Below are 18,953 nucleotides of genomic sequence, written 5' to 3'. Positions count from 1 at the left end.
GTATCAATCCACACCTTCAGCTCATTCACCTTTTTTACAATACTCCTGGCATTAAAATATATGAATTTCAGAGATTTCCCAATTTTTAATCCCTGTTTTCCCTCATCTTTAATAACAACATTATTTACTTCTCCTGCCAATTGCCCTTCATCTTCTTCCAGAGCATTTCCCTTCTCTATCACCTGCCCATCCATATTCAAATACTTACTACAAACTTTTTTTGTTTGCATTCTAACCTTCTCCTTACTGCTCTGTACTATTTTGTTCCCTCCCCCCAACCATTCTAGTTTAAAGGATCCTGAGTAGCCCTAGCAAATACCTCTGCCAGGATTCTGGTCAACCTGAAAAACTCCCATTTATCCTGACTCTCTGACTCCTGTCAGACAACCAATTTTCAATCCAGGCCAATATACTTCCCTGGACTCCACTTTGCTGTAACTTACTGATAAGTCTCTTGTGCGGCACCTTATCAAGCGCTTTCTGGAAATCCAAATATACAAAATCAACCTGTTCCCCTCTATCCACTGCACCCATTATATCCTCAAAGAATCCTAACAAGTCTGTCAAACAAGATCTTCCCTTTCTAAAACCATGCTGCATCTGCCTGATTGAACCCTTACGTTCCAAAAGTTTCACTATTTCATCTTTAATGACGGCTTCAAGCATTTTTCCAACCACAGACGTCAAGCTAATTGGCCGATAATTTCCAGTCTTCTGCCTACATCCCTTCTTAAAAAGTGGCGTGACATTTGCTGTCTTCCAGTCTGCCAGGACCTGCCCAGAATCCAAGGAATTTTGGTCTATGACCACCAATGCATCAACTATAACTTCTGCCATTTCCTTCAGAACCCTTGGATGCATAGCATCAGGACCAGGTGATTTGTCTGGCTTTAGTCCCATTAGTTTCTCCATCTCTACTTCCTTTGTAACAACTATTTCATCAAGGCCCTCTCCAACATTCGCATCCTTAAACCCGCACTTGGGCATGCTGGACGTGTCTTCCACTGTGAAGACTGACACAAAATATTTGTTCAATGCCTCGGCCATTTCCTCATTTTTTGCTACCAGTTTTCCTTTCTCATCCTCCAAGGGTCCTATGTTAACTCTGGCCACCCTCTTCCGTTTTATATATTTATAAATTTTTTGCTTTCTGTTTTTATATTTTGTGCCAATTGACTTTCATAATCCTTTTTCCCATTTCTTATTACCCGCTTTGTAACCCCTTGTTGTCTCTTAAAGTTTTCCCAATCTTCCAGTTTCCCACTGCTCTTTGCAGCTTTGTACATCTGCGCCTTCAATTTCATGCTCTCCTTTATTTCCTTTGTTAACCACGGTTGATTTTTCCCTCCCTTGCTGCCCTTTTTCCTGACCGGAATATATTTTTGTTGAGCATTACAAAATATTTCTTTGAAAATCTTCCACTGTTCCTCAACTGTTTCATCAATGAGCCTGTGCTCCCAGTCCACTCTGCCCAATTTCTCCTTCATCCTATGGTAGTCACCCCTGTTGAAGCATAATATATTAGTTTTAGATTTAACTATTTCCCCTTCCATCTGAATGAGAAATTCAATCATACTATGATCGCTATTTCCCAGATGGTCTCTGAATATTACATCATTTATTCTACCTATCTCATTGCACAACACAAGATCCAGGAGAGCATTTTCTCTTGTGGGTTCCTTAACACGCTGCTCAAGAAAGCTATCGCGGATGCATTCTATGAAGTCCTCTTCCAGACTCCCACGACCAACTTGATTTTCCCCATCTATGTGGAAGTTAAAGTCCCCCATGACTACTGCCGTATCATTATTACATGCCTCACTTAACTCTCTATTTATTTCCTGTGCCACTAAACTATTATTATTTGATGGGCAATAGATACACCCACCAATAATTTTTTCCCTTTGTTATTCTTTATCTCTACCCAAATGGACTCAACATTATGCTCTTTAGATCTTATATCATCCCTCACTACTGCCTGGAGCTCATCTCTGATTAAGAGTGCAACTCCACCTCCCTTACCATCCTGCGTATCTCTTTGCACCACCTGATACCCTTGAAAGTTTAATTCCCATTTCGGGTCACCTTGTAGCCATGTTTCCGTGATGGCGACCCAATCACCGGCATGGGTACCGATTTGCGCCTCAAGTTCACTAACCTTATTTCTAATACTGCAGGCATTCAGATAAAGTGCCCTTACGCTCTTTGTCCTTTTAATATCCAGTGACTTCTGTAACTTTTTCTTTTGATTTTTCTGCCCACTATTTTTCTTGTAATTTTCTTCACACTATCATTGACCTGAAAACTCACTGCACCATCTGATTTTTTACTTTCTCCTCCCAACATTACTTATCCTATTTTACTTTTCCTGGCCATTACTTTATCTTCCCTACCCTTTTCCCTATCACTCTGGTTCCCATACCCCTGCCAAATTAGTTTAAACCTTGCCCCACTGCTGTACCAAACATACTTGCCAAAATGTTGACACCTTTTAGATTTAGGTGCAACCCGTCCCTCTTGTAAAGATCATGCCTTCCCCAAAAGAGATCCCAATGATCCAAGAAGCCAAATCCTTGCCTTGTACACCAGCCCCTCAGCCACACGTTCATTTTCCTTATCCTTACATTCTTTTCATCACTTGCATTTGGAACAGGTAGTAATCCCGAGATCACCATCCTAGCGTTCCTATCTTTCAGCTTTCGTCCCAGCTCACTGTAATCTCTTTTCATTACCTCCTACCTTTTCTTGTCAATGTCGTTTGTATCCACATGTACCAAGACATCAGGCTGCTCTCCCTCTCCTCTCAGAATATTTTGGACCCAATTTGTGATATCTCATACCCTTGCACCAGGGAGGCAGCACACCATGCGGATATACTTATCTGGCTCACAGAACCTCCTGTCCGTACCCCTGACAATGGAGTCCCCATTAACTACTGCATTTCTCCTTTTCCTTTTCTTTTGCACCACTCTGCCAGGGTCATTGCCATTGACCTGGTGCCCATGGCCATCTTCTGTCCGGTCATCTCCCTCAACAGAATCGAACACAACTGTTGCTGAGTGGGATAGTCACTGGTGTGCTCTGTTTTTCTCACTTTTTTCTTTCCCCCCCTGACGGTTTCCCACTTACCTGACACGGGTTCTGGAGTATTTATTGCCCTGAAAGTTGAGTCGATTAACTCCTCACTCTCCCTTACAAGCCGCAGGTCATCAATCTGCAACTCCATATCCCTAATTCAGTCCCTTAGTAACTGTATCTCGGTACACCTGGTGCAGATGTGGACATTTGGGAGGGTGGAGGTCACCCATTGTTCCCACATCTGACACCCAGTACGGAACACTAACCCTATTGGCATGACTCTGAATATGAAGGCAAATAACTCAGCTTACCTTTTCTCCTTGCCTGCTTTCGCCGAAGCCTGATAAGCCAAAGCCAGGAAGTCTTACTCCTTCACTGCTCCACTCCTCGCTGGCCGCTCCCTCCCCTTTCACTCCTTTTATTGGCTCCTTGACCAATTAACCCTGTCACTTTCACCAAGCTCCTCCTGCTCTGACTCACAGCCCGACTCTCTCCAAGCTCCTCCTCCGACTCCCAGCCGAACCATGATAGGAACCTCCAGAAATTCCTCCACACTGCAAAATGCCTCACTTTGACATCTAACACAAGGAAGTGTGCATTAAGCACACATCGCCGGCTATACTAATCAAGAATGGAGGAATGTTTTTTGGATCACCAGCCTCTGCAGATTTGCAGAGTCAAGAAGGATTGAGTTGGTGACTATTGCCCAAAAATTGGAATTTGCGGTGGTAAAGTAGTCATTGAAAAAGGCAGAGACCCAGAGAATTCTAGTTGAACATCATATAAAAGAGGTGAAGCTTGAAAAGGAGGAGTTAGAACAATTTTCTATGAGCAGCAGTTACAGTTGGAACAGTTTGAGCTATAAAAAATAGATTTGAGTTTGAGAGAGAACTAAAGCAGTTTGAGCTACGTGCACTGGAGATAAGTTTTAAAAAAAGTAGATTTGAGGCGAAGGAAGCAGAGTAAAAAGGGAAGAAGCAGAGGGGCAATGGCAGTTTGAGAGGAACAAAAGTAGGTTGAGCAGAAAAACGTAGGTCTGAGGAAGCAGAGAGAAAAGGGAGTTTGAAAGAGAGAAGGGAGGAGGTGAACCACTTCTGATCCTCGTGAGAGGTTTATGACTAGTAGGGAGATTAAGTTAGTTCCTCCATTTAATGAGGCTGAGATTGATAAATATTTCCAGTATTTTGAGGAAGTTGCTGAGTTTAAAGTGGTCCCTCGTGTTACAAAGCATGATTAAAGGGAAGACTTCAGCAGGCTTACTCTGCCCTTATAATCCAACAAGTTGCTGATCATGATACCGTAAAGTAAACTGATCTTAAGGGTTATGAATTGGTTCCAGAAGCTAACAGAAAAAAATTTAGGAACTGGAGAAAATCAATGAACCAGTCTCATATGGATTTTGCATATGAGAAAGTTGTGTGCTTTGACCAATGGTGCACATAAAAAGAGATAAATGGTGATTATGAGAAAGAGTTGGTATTAGTTGAGGAAATTAAAAGGTGCATTCCTAATGTCATAAAAGCATATTTAGATGAAAAGGGAGTGGAAACTTGGCAGGAATCTTCTAAATTAGTGGATGAGTATGCTTTTACCTACTAGGTTAAATTTGTAGTCAGTAAAACTTTCAAAAAGGGTAATATGGACTATTCAAGTAAGTTAGAAAATAAATGGGGAAGTAGTGCTTGGGGTAAAGAAGAAGGGAAGCAAGAAAAGGAAAAACCTTCAGGTCCCCTTTTTCACTATTGTAAGAAATCTGGTCGTATGATGCAACCCGTCTGTTTGGTACAGGTCCCACCTCCCCAAAAACAAAGGTCCCAGTGATCCAAAAACTCAAATCCATGCCCCTTGCTCCATCCCTTCAGCCATGCATTCATCCTCCTCCTCATTCTGTTCCTGCTCTCACTGTCACGTGGTACAGGTAGTAACCCAGAGATTAATCCCTTCGTGACTCTTCACCCCACCACCTATACCTTCCTGTCCATCTTTTTGTCTTACCTGATACCCACCTTGCAACCATGCTTCTATGGTGGCCACTAAATCATATGCCTGGGGACTGATTTGCACTTCAAGTTCACCAACCTTGTTTTTAATACTAGAGGCATTCAGAGAAAGGGCCCTTCTGCTCATTGCCCTTTCAGAATCTAGTGTCCTCAGCATCCTTTGATTTGGACTTTTCTGCCCATTATTTTTCTTTTCCTCTTTCCTAACTCTGCCTTTGGTCTCTATTCAACCATCCTCATTCTTTCTTTGTAGGTTCCCATCCCCTTGCCCCATTAGTTTAAATCTTCTCCAACAACACTAGCAAACAACCTCCGTAGGACGTTGATCCCTCTGGAGATGATTGTGTAGACAAGGTTGGAAAGGATTAGAAGGTTACTGGTATGTTCCTTTAACAGAGAGTGCTAGGGAAATTTCTGCATTTGTCATATTTAAATGAATACAATGTTTTACCATTAGGAATGCAAAATACTCCAGGGACATTCCAAAGAATGATCAATTCTGTGATTCAAGGATTAAAGCATACAGATGCTTATATTGATGATTGGTTATGGGGAATGACACCTAGGAAGTACATTTTTTTTTGAGTTAGAGAAATTGTTCAACAAACTTTCAAAAGCAAACCTTATTGTTAATTTAGCTAAAAGTGAATTTGGCCATGCTACTGTGATTTATCTTGGCTATGTTGTAGGGTCAAGGTGAAAGTTCAGATGATTTCTGAGTTCCCTGTCCCCATGGGTAAGAAAGCTATGAGGAAGTTTTTGGGAAAGGTAGGGTATTATAGAAAGTTCTGTAAAAAGAAATTCTGATATCGTCCTTCCTTTGACTAACCTTGTGAAAAAGGGTGAAAAGTTTGTTTGGTCAAAAATTTGTCAGGAACAAATTTGATAAACTGAAAGCCATTTTATGTCACCAGCCTGTGCTTAAGTCACCTGCTTTGAGAAAACATTTTCTTCAGCAGTAGATGTAGGTGATGAAGCTGTGGGAGCCGTGTTAATACAAAAGAATGATTGTGATGATCTTGACTGTCCAGTCACTCACTAATCAAAGAAATTCAATGAACATCAAAAGAATTATTCTACTATTGAGAAAGAATTATTGTCCCTTGTACTGGCTTTGCAGCATTTTGATGTTTAGATCTGCACTGGTTGGGGACTGCTTGTTGCATATGCTGACCATAATCCTTAAGTGTTTTTGAGTAAAATGAAAAACAAAATTGGCAATTATTAAACTGGAGTTTAATTCTGGAAGAATATGATTTAATGATAACTCATATTAAAGGCAAGAATAATGTAATTGCTGATTGCTTTTCAGGGCGTTAAGTTTGCAATATTGCGAGAAAATGTTATATTTGCCCATTTTAAATCATATAACAGAATGTAGTATTTTTGTAAATTGTAGATTGCAGTTAAAATTTTTCTCTTAAAAGCTTAAAATTTTCTCTGTTGGGGAAGGTTTTGCAAGCCTTTTTTAAGTGAGTTACTTTTGGGGTTCGAACTGGGTGCAAAAACACTCACAGATTTCATAACAGCATTTTTACGGACACAGAGGCATCTGAGTTTAAGCCATAAACAGAGTTAATGGTCTGCTACTATCCTATGTCAGCAGCGGCAGTGCTGCTACTGGTGCGGACCCACGCTGAGCGGAGATTCAGCACTCCCAAGGGATCCAGCTGCCTGGATAGTTGAATGCTGTCAGTTCTGCACAGGCTTTGATTGGCCTGTTGAAGAAGCCAACAGTGGTTTTATTTGAAATCCTGTGACTGCGGGTCTGTGCCCAAGATGGCGGCACCTATTAATCAGCAGCAGGCCACAAGGGACTGCAAATTCCAGGTAGGCAGAGGACCGGAGCAGGGCACTAGAGGAAGGGAAGACCATGTACTGTCTGAGAGGGAGAAACGATGGACCCACAGGAACGGTGACCACAGTGGAGGACCAGTGAGGGGTCTCTTCAGCTGAGGGACCTGTGCATGCAATGGGCTGCTGGCAACTCGAGGCGAGGAACCCATGGAAGCTGTGGGCTACTGGAGACTGCTGTTGGGAGACTCGCACCATACTGTGGACTGCTAGAGAATGGCTCGAACTGGCTGGAGAGTTTCCAGGTATCGGAACCAGGATGTGAGGAGGCGCTGAAGGGTCCCTGACCTTGTCAGAGGTTCGGATCTGGAGCTCGGGTTGCCAATGGTTTGGACTGGAGTCTGTGTGGCTGCGGGGGCTGCAGTTCTGGAGGTAAATCCACAGACACTCAGTGACTCTGGGGGTGTCCCTTTTGCTTCTCTCTCTCTCTGACTGTAAGAGGTGCTAAGGCAATTCCTGCTGGTGGCGAATGTGTCTGTCATGTAATAGGACACTGCTTTATTAGTATGATAATAAATTGAATCTTGAATCAATTAAGAATCAGAACAATGGATTGTTTACCCAAGGAAAAGACATCTGTTCAGTGAGAAGTCATATGATTATTGAGTCATGTTTTTGGGACATTGAAACTGAAACCAGTATTGATCAAGGAAATGAAATGGCTGTGAAATGGACACTTCTGCTGTTTCTCTTTGTCAGGGAAAATAGGGAACCATCATGACCACTGAAATGGTCATTTTTGAAGGACCCATATCTGGGTATAAGAAGCAATTGCTTCATTGGATCGTGACCATTCTGATGGTCAATTTGTATGACCCTTGGCTGGGATCTTGGAAGTATCGTGGAAGTCACAAGTTTTGTTTCCCCTATGCAAGGAAGAGACTCACCATTACAGATGCAGCAGAGGTGAAGAAGGGATAATCCATTCTCTGTCCGATAGTTCATGTTCACTTTACTGAAAGCTTCATCCGAGCTGAAAAGGAAAATACTGGTCACAAGTCAGCGAGAATGGTGGTAAACCATGATTGGCAAGGGAGGCCTGTCCCCATTCTAACCCACAATCCAGAATGTGGCTCAATCCATCACACACCCCTCCCCTCTTGTCCATTTTCTCCTTCCTAACTTCCTGCTATCTTGGAAAAGAAACCACTTATAAAAGACACATCCCACCCGGCCACATTTTCTTCACATCCCTCTGGTCATGTGTGAGATCATGTACAACCAGATACAAGGACAGTTTCTTTCCTGCTGTTATCAGACTCCTGAATGAACCTCACATGAGTAAAATCAAGTTACCTTTGCTCTGTCCCCACTGATTTCTCTCTCTCTGTAGCTCTGTAATGTACTGTATTTCGCTGTTGTACTATGCATTAGATGTCTGTTTAGACTGCTTGCCAAACAAACTCCATCACTGCACCTTGATTGAGGTGACAATAAGTTTGAATTGAATGAACCCGTCCAACCCTCCCCCACAGTAGTCCAGAGGCAAAGACGTCCCTGAGTTCTGTTCACTCACTAATTGTTGGACGATTCGGTCACAGACAGTCCAACAAGAGCCCATCCCGACACAGAGCAGGCACTGGACAAAGACACTCTGATAATCTGGCACACAGTACCACAGTGCCTGATCTTCCAGGCTATTGGATGCTACTCCAATTAATATTCAAACACACTTCTAATTCACTGTTTGACAGCCAGGGTACCTGAGGGGCAGGAACTACATAGAGTGACGGGTCTGGGGAATGAGCTAGCTAAAGGAAGTGGTGCAGGCAGGGAAAATTACAACATTTACATGATATTCAGATGGAGAGGTGGATAGGAAAGGGTACCGAAGAGTGGCAACTGGCTACTGGCCAACTGATAGGGAGCCAACATAGGTTGGCATAATTGAAATGGGCTGAAGGGCCTATTTCAGCGCTGTACTATTCTATAATCTCATGAACCTGATGTTTAAAGGGAGTGAGAAACAGGGCAGGAGGGGGCTAGAGAGACAGGAGGGGTGAAGTGGTCTGGAGGGGGTTACAAAGACAAGGAGAGGTGTAGAAAACCAGAGAGGGTTACAGAGATAGGGAGGGGTGTGGGGACCGGAAGCGGTTACAGAGGCAGGGAGGGGTGTAGGGACCGGAGCAGATTACAGAGATGGGAAGAGGTGTTAGGGGCTGATCCACGAACCTGGTGGGTGAAGTGAGCACAGGGTAAAGCAGTGAATGGGAGGGAGACTGTTGTGTAATAGTCAGTGGGTTTTGAGATCTACAGAGAGTGGGGCCAGGTGTTGGGTCAGAAGAATGGGTGAGGATGTGGGTGTGGATGGGATGGGAGTGTGGAAGACTCTTTGGCAAAGCCGAGGGTTTCAGCAGTTAATGATCTGTGGAGGTCAGGGCTAGGGTGTGGGGAGTGGAACTGATGATGGAGCAGGCACAATGCTGAGGACCCCACCCAACACGGGACTCCGCTGAGGAACTGCTCAATAACAGCAGCCTATCCTCCCTACCTGAAGACATGCTTGAGTTCCACCAGCTCATTGTCTTTAATGCACTGATCATCCTGTAGCTTCTCGATAGCCACTGCATAAGATTCGCTCACCTTCTTCTTCCATTCATCTGGTGGGAGAAACAACATCTTGGTCAGCATTTCTCCTCCTCCTCACCAAGTCACTTGCTCTCTGCCTCTTACATCTGGTCACCAATGCCCCTACACCCAGCAGTGTGAGGTGACTGGAACATACATCCTCAGGATCGGGGCTTATTCTAATCGCCTCTTCACCCTTAGTGTTCCCCTGCCCCACCCCCGTCCTTTCCATAGATCCCAACAAAAATTCCCTTTCCCTTAGTTATTTTTGGATGTGATATGGTGATAGAACAGAAGGAGCAGTATTTTTAAAGTCCATCTGGAAATGCTTTACAAGTCAGTAAATAACAGGATGGCATGGACAGCATAGCGGTTAGCATAATGTCTTTACAGTGCCAGCGATCAGGACTGGGGTTTAAATCCCACGCTGTCTGTAAGGAGTTTGTACGTCCTCCCCGTGGGTTTTCCTCGGGGGCTCCGATTTCCTCCCACTGTCTGAAATGTACCAGGGGTGTAGGTTAATTGGGTATAGTTGGGCAGCACAGACTTGTGGGTTGAAATAGCCTGTTACCATACTGTATGTCTAATTTTTTTTTAATTAAATTTTAAAAATTTTTTAAATTAACAGCAAAGTGACAGTATAGGACCTAATCTTAGAGAAGTCAGTGGGATACCAGATCATAGATAGTGACAGAGTCATGGAGACATAGAGCATGAAATCAGGCCCTTCAGCCCACCCTGTCCATGCCAGTTGTTATCCACCTGAACTAGTCCCATTTGCACACATTCGTCTCATATCCCCCAAAGCCTTTCCTATGCATGCACCCCACAACTCTCTGTGTAAAAACTTACCCCTGATGTCTCCCCTAAACTTCCCTCCCTTCACTTTGTACACATGTCCTCTGGTGTTTGCTGATCCTGCCCTGGGAAACAGTTTCTGGTTGTTCATCCTTTCTATGCCTCTCATAATCTTACAGACCACTCTTAGGTCACCTCTCATCCTTCTTCGCTCCAAAGAGAAAAGTTCTGGCTCTGCTAATCTTGCCTCAGCAGACAACATCCTGATAAATCTCCTCTGGACCCTCTCCATAGCTTCCACTTCCTTCCTGTAATGAGGTGACCAGAACTGAACACAATATTTCGTGTGGTCTTCCCAGAGATTTTAGAGTTGCAACATGACCTCTCAACTCCTAAACCTGATCCCTAACATGAAGCCCAGCATCTCATAGGCCTTCTTAACTTTCCTAATAACCTTGAGAGGGATCAATTTGGGCACCTCTGTTCTTCCACACTGTTAAGCATCCAACCATTAACCCTGGACTCAGCTTTCTGGTTTGATCTTCCAAAATGCATCGCCTCATATTTATCCTGAATGAACTTCATTTGGCACTTGTCCACCCAGCTCTAAATCCTGTCTATATCCTTTTGTAACATATGACAACCTTCAACATTATCCACAACTGCTCCAATCTTCATGTCATTCCCAAACTTACTGATCCATCCTTCCATATCTTCATCCAGGTCATTTATAAAAATTGCAAAGAGCAAGAGTCCCAAAAGAGATCCCTGCAGAACTCCACTAGTCACTGACCTCCAGGAAGAATAGTTTCTGTCCACTACTACTCTCTGCTTTCTATATGCAACCCAATTCTGAATCCACACAACCAAGGTTCCATGGATCCCATGTATCATGACTTTGTGAATGAGTATCTCATGGGCACCTTGTCAAATGCCTTAGTAAAATCCATTTACACTACATCTACTGCCCTATCTTCATGAATTTATTTTGTCACCTCCTCAAAAAACTCAATGAGGCTTGTGAGGCACAAACTTCCATTCACAAACCCATGCTGACTATCCTTTGAGTAGCGTTACGTTGCAGATCAGCAGCGATAGAAATTCATCAAGACTGTTATTGCTTGTATTTATCTATAACTAGCACCTTAATTAACTTAATCCCAACTATGCATGAATATACTTAGGTGTTTATGTGGGATTCCTAAACCATTACAGCTTAGGCACAATTCTGGAAAGTCAATCCACAGTTCAGTCTTCAGTCAGACTCTTAGACTGATACACAGAAGTAATCACAAAGGAGGTGGGAGAGACTGAGTGACTGAACTTCTGAAAACTCACGAATTCTTGTCGAGTTGCTTGCTAAGAAATATTCTTTCAGATGAACGGTATAGGGAAAACCAAAATGTGTGACTTCCATAATGCTTCCAAAAATCTCATCAGTCGAAGTGACCTTTCTTTTAATTGTGATTCAATAATTCCTCTGACAGGGAGAATCAGCCAAATTGTCTATTTCACACAGAGTCACTCCCGCACAATGTTCATGAGATAGCTCCTGATCACAAAGTGTGCTGCTCCTTTTAATATTTCTCTCACATCTTTCTCCACCACCCCCCCCCATTTCTCCCTGGATAAGCAACAAATGGTCTCTCTTCCTCCCCAGAGGATCAACTTTGGACACAGTCAGTACCTGATTGCTGCCACTCAGCTCTCTCCACAGTTGTGAATGGTTGCAGTCAGTACTAGCCCTTAAAATGACAGTCATTAAATGAAACAAGAGCTTGTAATAGGAGACTGTACTTCTCCAAATGCTCATAAATCCTGTCCTTAAAAATCCTCTCCAAATGTTTGCTCACCACTGATGTAAGACTCTCTCATCTATAATAATTCACAGGATTCTCCATATTACCTTTTTTAAAAAAGGAGAGCACATATTTCATTCTCCAATCCACTGGCACCTCTCCTGTAGCCACGGAAGATGCAAAGATCATAGCCAATGACCAGCTGTCTCTTCCCTCCCTTCCCACAGCAACCTGGAGTATATCTTGTCCAACCCCAGGGAGTTATCATTCTTAATATTTTTAAGAAGATCCAGTACTTCCTTATTCCTAATTTAAACTTTGTCCAGCACACAACCCTGTTATATTCTGACCTCACCTTGACCAAAGTCTTTTTCGCTCGTGAATACTGAAGCAAAGAATTAATTTAGGACCTCCCCAAGCTAATCCGCAACTAGGCACATGCCTCCTTTATCCTTAAGCGGCCCCACCTTCACTCTCGTCATCCTTCTGTTTCTGATGTACTTGCCAAGGCCTTCTCATGCCCCCTTAAAGCTCTCCAAAGTCCTTTCTTGTTCCTTCCTGGCTATGAGCCCTTCCTGATTTTTGCTTCCTATATCTAATGTATGCTTCCCTCTTCCTCTTAACCAGCTGCCTCACCTGATTTGTCAACCACGGTTCCCTTTTCCTACCATCTGTTCTCTGTCTCAGTGGTACAAATATATCCAGAATCCCATGCAAGTGGTCACTAAACATTCTCCACATTACTTTTCTGCTTTGTCCCATGAACACCTGTTCCTAATTTACTCTCCCTCATCCCATCGTCATTAGCCTTCCCCAATTAAACATTTTCCCATTTTGTCTGCTTTTATCCTTGCGCATAACTATGCCAAAGCTCAGGGAGTTGTGGTCACTCTCACCGAAATGCTCCCCCACTGAGAGGTCCGCCCCTGACCAGGTTCATACCCAGAACTAGATCCAGTATGGTCTCTCCTCTCGTCGGCTAGTCCACATTTTGTGTCAGGAATTCTTATTCGGCACACCTGACAAATTCTGCCCAATTTATCCCTCTTGCAGTCAGGAAGAACCAGTCAATATTAGGGAAGTTGAAGTCTCCCATAACAATAACCCTGTAATTTCTGCACTATTCCAAAATCTGCCTACTTATCTGCTCCTCGGTGTCCTGAGGGCTTCCTAAATCTAAGGTATGCATTAAAGTGATCGTTCCCTTCCTATTTCTGACTTTCACCCACATTGACTCAGTAGACACTCCCTCTACAATGTCCACTCTTTCTATAGTCACGATATATCCCTGACCAGTAATGCTACCAAGCCCCTCTCTTATTTTCCATCCTATTCCTTTTTTAAACACCTAAACTCCCATACCTGAATCAGCCAATCTTGCCCTTTCGCCAGCCAAGTCTCTGTAATGGCCACAACATCGTAGTTGCATGTACTGATCCATGCTCTGTTCTTCTCCTTTATTCCTGATACTCTTAGCATTGATTGAAATATACTCATTTCCAACCCTGATACTGACTACATTTCTGCTTCCTCCCCTGCCTGTCCTTCCTCACCAACCCACAACCCATTGCATCATCGTTTCTTCCTTCTGCCCTATTCTCTGCTCTCACATTGTTGTTCCCGCCCCCACCCCCCCCCCCCCCACACCCCGACAAACCAGTTTAAATCCTCCCCAACAGTTCTATCAAACCTGCCTGCCAGGATATTGGCCCCCCCCTTCCAGTTCAAGTGCAGCTGTCCTTTTTGTACACGTTAGACCATCCCCAGAAGAGATCCCAATGATCCACAACTTTTCTGCCATGCATTCATCTGCCTTAACTTCCTATTCCCATCCTCTGGTGTGTGGCACAGGCAGCAATTCCGAGATTACTAGCCTTGAGGTCCTGCTTCTCAGTTTCCTTCCTAACTCCCAAAATTCCCTCTTCAGGACCTCATTCCTAATCATATCTATGTCATTGGTACCAATCAGCCCACATTTGCCCAGGTGATCAGGTTGGATGAGTCCATGTGTGATGTCAACAACTGATGGTCAATGCCTAAAGTTAGCACGATGCTCCTTCAGGAATGGAAGCAACTGGAGGCAAGGTGCAATAAGAAAGTACTGGACAATAACACAATCTCACTTGTCATCAGTCTGCACAGAGACAAAGCTGTTATAAATCTATTAGATGTGGATGGATTGGATGCCATCATGTGTCAGCCAAACCTGTTGAGGATGTTCCAGTGGTTCTCTCAGATGGCAAAGTCAAAGACTCTTGCGAGGTCAAAAGGATGCTCAGTTATCATCCGACTGATCATTTCCATTGTGTCTTTAAAGGGCCAAAATCACGGGAAGCATCAGGCTCTCTTTTTTTCTCCACAGATGCTGCTTGACTGCTTTGTTCTTCCAACAATTCACAAGTTAACAAGATATAGGAGCAGAAGTAAGCCCATTGGCTAGAACCAGGTTGGAGAATAAAGGGTTGCCAATTTCAGATGGAGACCATGGGGAATTTCTTCACAGAGTTTGATGGATCCGTGGAATGCTGTGTCTCAGTGAGCTGTTTTCAGAATACCAAGAGGAAACCCACATGGTCACAGGGAGAATGCGCAAACTCCACACAGACAGTGCCAGATATTGGAATCCAATCCTGGGACTATGGAACTGTGAGGTAGCAGCTTTACCCACTGCACAGCCCAAGACCTTGCCTAAGACATGCTCTCTTTGCACCTTGCAAATTCATTAATAAAGTCACCCCCAACTTTCTTCCCTGTCCTCTGTCCTGAACACCATGCATCAATGAAAATGTTACCCGTCCCCACCTCTATATCCAGGCCTGTTTCTACCACAACATTGTGGTTCCATCTCACCAACCTTGCTTAATGCACATTTCTAAGCCTGTGTGCTCATTCTCGTCCTCCTGTGTTCCTCCTCTACCCTCCCTTCCTATCATTAGTTCTGATGAAAGCTCATCAGTTCCTTCACAGACACTGCCTGATATCATGAACCGTTCCAGCATTTTTGCAGCAGTTAGTGAAATGCTATTTCAGTACCAGCGACCCAGTTTCAAACCTGGCGCTGTCTTTAAGGAGTTTGTTCATTCTCCCCATGGACTGCATGGATTTTCCCCGGGCGCTCTGTTTTCATCCTAGGTTCCCGACGTTTAGGATGAGTAGGTTAATAGGTCACATGGGTGTATTAGTGTGGCGCAGGCCTGTCACCATGATCTAACATTCCATGTTGTATGAAGAACACATGGTTCATTGTTACCCCATCAACCTTCACTTAAATATAACATATCGTTGAACAAAGGAAGTTTTACCTGTGCAGGTTTGGTTTGGCCTGGATTTGTAGTTCCCCATTGAAGTGTTCAGCGTTGCACGCTATCTAGGTGTTGAGTTGGGAGGTAAAGTCGCGCTTTCTCTGTGACAGTCAAAGTATTTTCTCACTGTGGCATCAGCTGATAAACAAAGCTAAAAATAAACATTGTCCCACTCTGGAATGTCAGAATACAATGACAGGACAGAACAAAGCTTGGGAGGCCACAGCCACTGCTGGAGCCTGTCCCAGGGCTAAAGTTACACAAACACTGGTGGGCAGAATCACAGCACAGGCACCCAGGTCCTCTGCTGACCTCTCTCTATCCCACACTCCCTCTCAACACTGCAATGACTTTCTCCTTTTGTGGCTGGTATGCCACTATGAACGAAAGAAACACGCTGAGTTGAGCAGAGTTTCAGTTCAACTGATTTACTAATTCAAAATCATGTGCTCAAAAGCCCCACACTTCCCAGCAACCCTCTCCCCCTGCGGAGTAGAAGTGACGTGAACTTCCAGGCTGAGGCTTTGCCTTACAATGAGCGACCCCATGGATGCCGCTGGCTCCAGACCCACTCATAACCGCTAGAGCTGGTTCGCTTGCCACATGGGTGAGCCACCACCTGACCCAAGCCCCCTCCTCCCCCCCAACTGGCAAGAGGAAGTTCAGAAACAATAAGCTGTACACTGCCCATTTTATGTGACTGGCCTTGTCTCTTAGCGGGTGGAACCACAACTGGTCGTTCAATGTCCAGGTGTGCCAGTTTGAGATGGTCAATGGTAAAAGTCTCCTTCCAGCCACCAATATCCAGAACACAGGTTGTCCCATTATGGCACACCACCTTGAAGGGTCCTTCATACATGTGCTTCGTACATGTGCTTCCTCAGTGAATGCTGCAGGTCCTTGGGCACAAAGGAGGGCACTGCTCCATGGTGGGATATTGGTGCCGGAGCCAGTGACCAAAGTATCTCCCGGAGTTTGGTCAGGACCTCCATCAGTTTGTCCCCTCAGCTGTGGGGTGTGGGCACAAATTTCCCGGGTGCTGTGAGCGGGAAGCCGTAAACCAGATGCAGATGCCCAGTAGCACCCAGGGGAGCTTATCTACTCAGTATGGCCCTTGGAGGCAGCCATCAGGGCTAATTTCAGGAGCTTGTGGGAACATTCCACCAGGTCGTTTGATTGGGGATGGTACGCAGTCATCTGGTGGAGCTGGGCTCCAAGGAGCTACACCAGCGCAGACCATAGAGTCAAGGTGAACTGCACCCCCTGACTGAAGTAATGTGGGCAGGGAGCCTGAACCGAACCACCAAGGTCGTGATTAGAGTCCTGGCAGATGTTTCCACAGTCATGTCAGCGATTGGGACAGCTTCCAGCCACCTCGTGGACCTGTCCACCATCATAAATAGGTACCTTGCTCGATGTCCATGTGCACTTGCTCAAACCTCATATGCGTTGGCTGCAAAGGTTGCAGTGGTGCCCTTACGTGCCTTTGGATTTTGGAGGCCTGGCAGTCCATGAATGTCCTGGCCAGTGCCTGACCTATTTGCGTAGGCCATACCACATGAGTTAATCTGCCATCAGCTAGATGGTTGCCTGAATGGAAGGGTGGGCTAAACCGTGTAAGGCATTGAAAACTTGGCACCTCCAAGCAGTCAGGACAATGGGCTGGGGTTACCTAGTGGACATGTTGCGAAGGACTTTGCTACCTCTGGGCCCAATGGGTATGTCCTCGACGTGGAGTCTGGTGACTGCGGTTCGGGATCCTGGTATTTCACTGTCCACCTGCTGCACCTCTGCTAATGCTGCATAGTCCACCCCTGGAGACAGAGTGTGCACTAACTGGATGGATGTCCGTGACAGTGCGTCGGCCACTACGTTGTTCTTCCTGGAGATATGTTTGATCATGGTGGTGAATTCAGACACGTACAACAGGTGGCGCTTCTGGCAGGCTGACCACGGGTCAGACAATTTGGCAAACGCGAAGGTGAGGGCTTATGATCTAGGAAATACCTGAAGTGCCAGAGGGCCAGGTACAGGGCCAGCAGCTCTCGGTCATACGCGCTGTACTTGATCTCTGGGGGGGGGTCACAGGTACCAGCTGAAGAAAGCAAGTGGTTTCCACTGGCCTTCGATTAGCTGTTCAAGTATGCCGTTGACTGCTGCTTCAGAGGCATCCACATTGAGGGCTGTGGGGACATCTACCCAGGAGTGGACCAAGAGCTTGGTGTTGCCTAAAGCATCCTTGGTCTGGTCGAAAGCCTCTGTTGCCTTCTCCGTCCAGGGAATATCTTTGGCTTTGCAACTGAAAAGGGGCCGCATAATCCTGGGCGCCGAGGAAATTAACCAGTGCTAAAAGTTAACCATCCTGACAAATTCCTACTGCCCTTTGACTGTGTTGGGCCTGGTGAACTAATGAATGGCTTCCACTTTTACTGGCAGAGGAACAGCTCTATGACAGTTGATCTGGTGTCCCAAGAAGTCGATGGCAGGTAGGCTAAATTGGCACTCGGCGAGGTTGATCGCCAGCTCATCGTCACTGAGGCAGTGGTAGAGCATGTGCAGATGTGTCAGATGCTCCTGGCATGTGTGGCTGGCAACCAGGATGTCATCTAGGTAGATGAACAGAAAGTCCAGATCCTACCTTTGATGGTAAAAACACCAAAACTCAGAAATGTTGTCTCTTGGCGTGGGTGTTGCAGGTTTTGCCACTGGGATGCGGTGTGGTCAGGCTTTTGACCATGAAGCAGCATTGATCCCAATGCTGGTTCCACCATTTTGTTTGGTGCAGCACAGAACGTCTGCGCGAGTGGCCACCTTTCGCAGAACGAAGATGTCCTCGTTCGTTACTAGGAGGTGGATGTCCTCCAGTATCTGCTCCAAAAATATCTGTTCGAAGAGTAGACAGGGCATATGGCCATCTGCCTGTGCCAGTATGTCACTCATCAGGGCTGACAGTGCGCTGTCGCTCAGGCCGTCCATATGTGAGAGGCCAAATGTGCCGACCAACAGGCTTTGAGTGTTTTATACATGCCAGCCTCTGGGGACTGTTGCAGAAAGTCAATTACTCGGCCCATTGTTTCCTAGTCAAGAGCAGCCACCACGTAGTACTAGCTGGCCTCATCGGATCCAGAACTGGGCCTCTATTTGTTGAAACCAGACAAGGGGCTGAGTGGACCAGAAAGCTGGCAGTTTGAGTGAAACTATATTCTGAACAGCAGAGTCATTCATGCTTCTCTGTGAACCTCGTGCCCTGCAGGGTGGAAGTGATGTTGGCTTCCGGGCTGAGGCTGTGCCACACAATGTGAGTTCCCATGGATGATGCTGGCTACGGACATGCCGCAACAGCTGGAGTCAGTTTGCTTGCCGCGTGGGTGAGCCACCACACTATCTTGTATTTATCCAGTTTTCTTTTACACCTCATCCCCTCCCTGTGGGAGGCATCTCATCCCCTCCCTGTGGGAGGCATCTCATCCCCTCCCTGTGGGAGGCATCTCATCCCCTCCCTGTGGGAGGCATCTCATCCCCTCCCTGTGGGAGGCATCTCATATTACCACCAG

General features: G+C 45.3%; 1 protein-coding gene across 1 annotated transcript in view; it reads right to left on the bottom strand.

The window, feature by feature from the left end:
* The window catches only part of tnni3k (TNNI3 interacting kinase), a 118,658-nt gene extending 103,170 nt beyond the window's left edge, over positions 1-15,488 (bottom strand). The window contains exons 1-3 of the mRNA XM_069939432.1: positions 15,400-15,488; positions 9,424-9,532; positions 7,820-7,905 (exon numbers count right to left, since the gene is read on the bottom strand). Coding sequence (XP_069795533.1) covers positions 7,820-7,905; positions 9,424-9,532; positions 15,400-15,439 — 235 coding nt within the window. The 5' untranslated portion in view covers positions 15,440-15,488. The remainder of the gene's footprint in view (positions 1-7,819; positions 7,906-9,423; positions 9,533-15,399) is intronic.
* Positions 15,489-18,953: the final 3,465 nt, after the last annotated feature.

Source organism: Narcine bancroftii, chromosome 5 (assembly GCF_036971445.1).
Source record: "Narcine bancroftii isolate sNarBan1 chromosome 5, sNarBan1.hap1, whole genome shotgun sequence".
Lineage (NCBI taxonomy): Eukaryota > Metazoa > Chordata > Chondrichthyes > Torpediniformes > Narcinidae > Narcine > Narcine bancroftii.
This window is presented reverse-complemented; position numbering and strand designations above follow the sequence as displayed.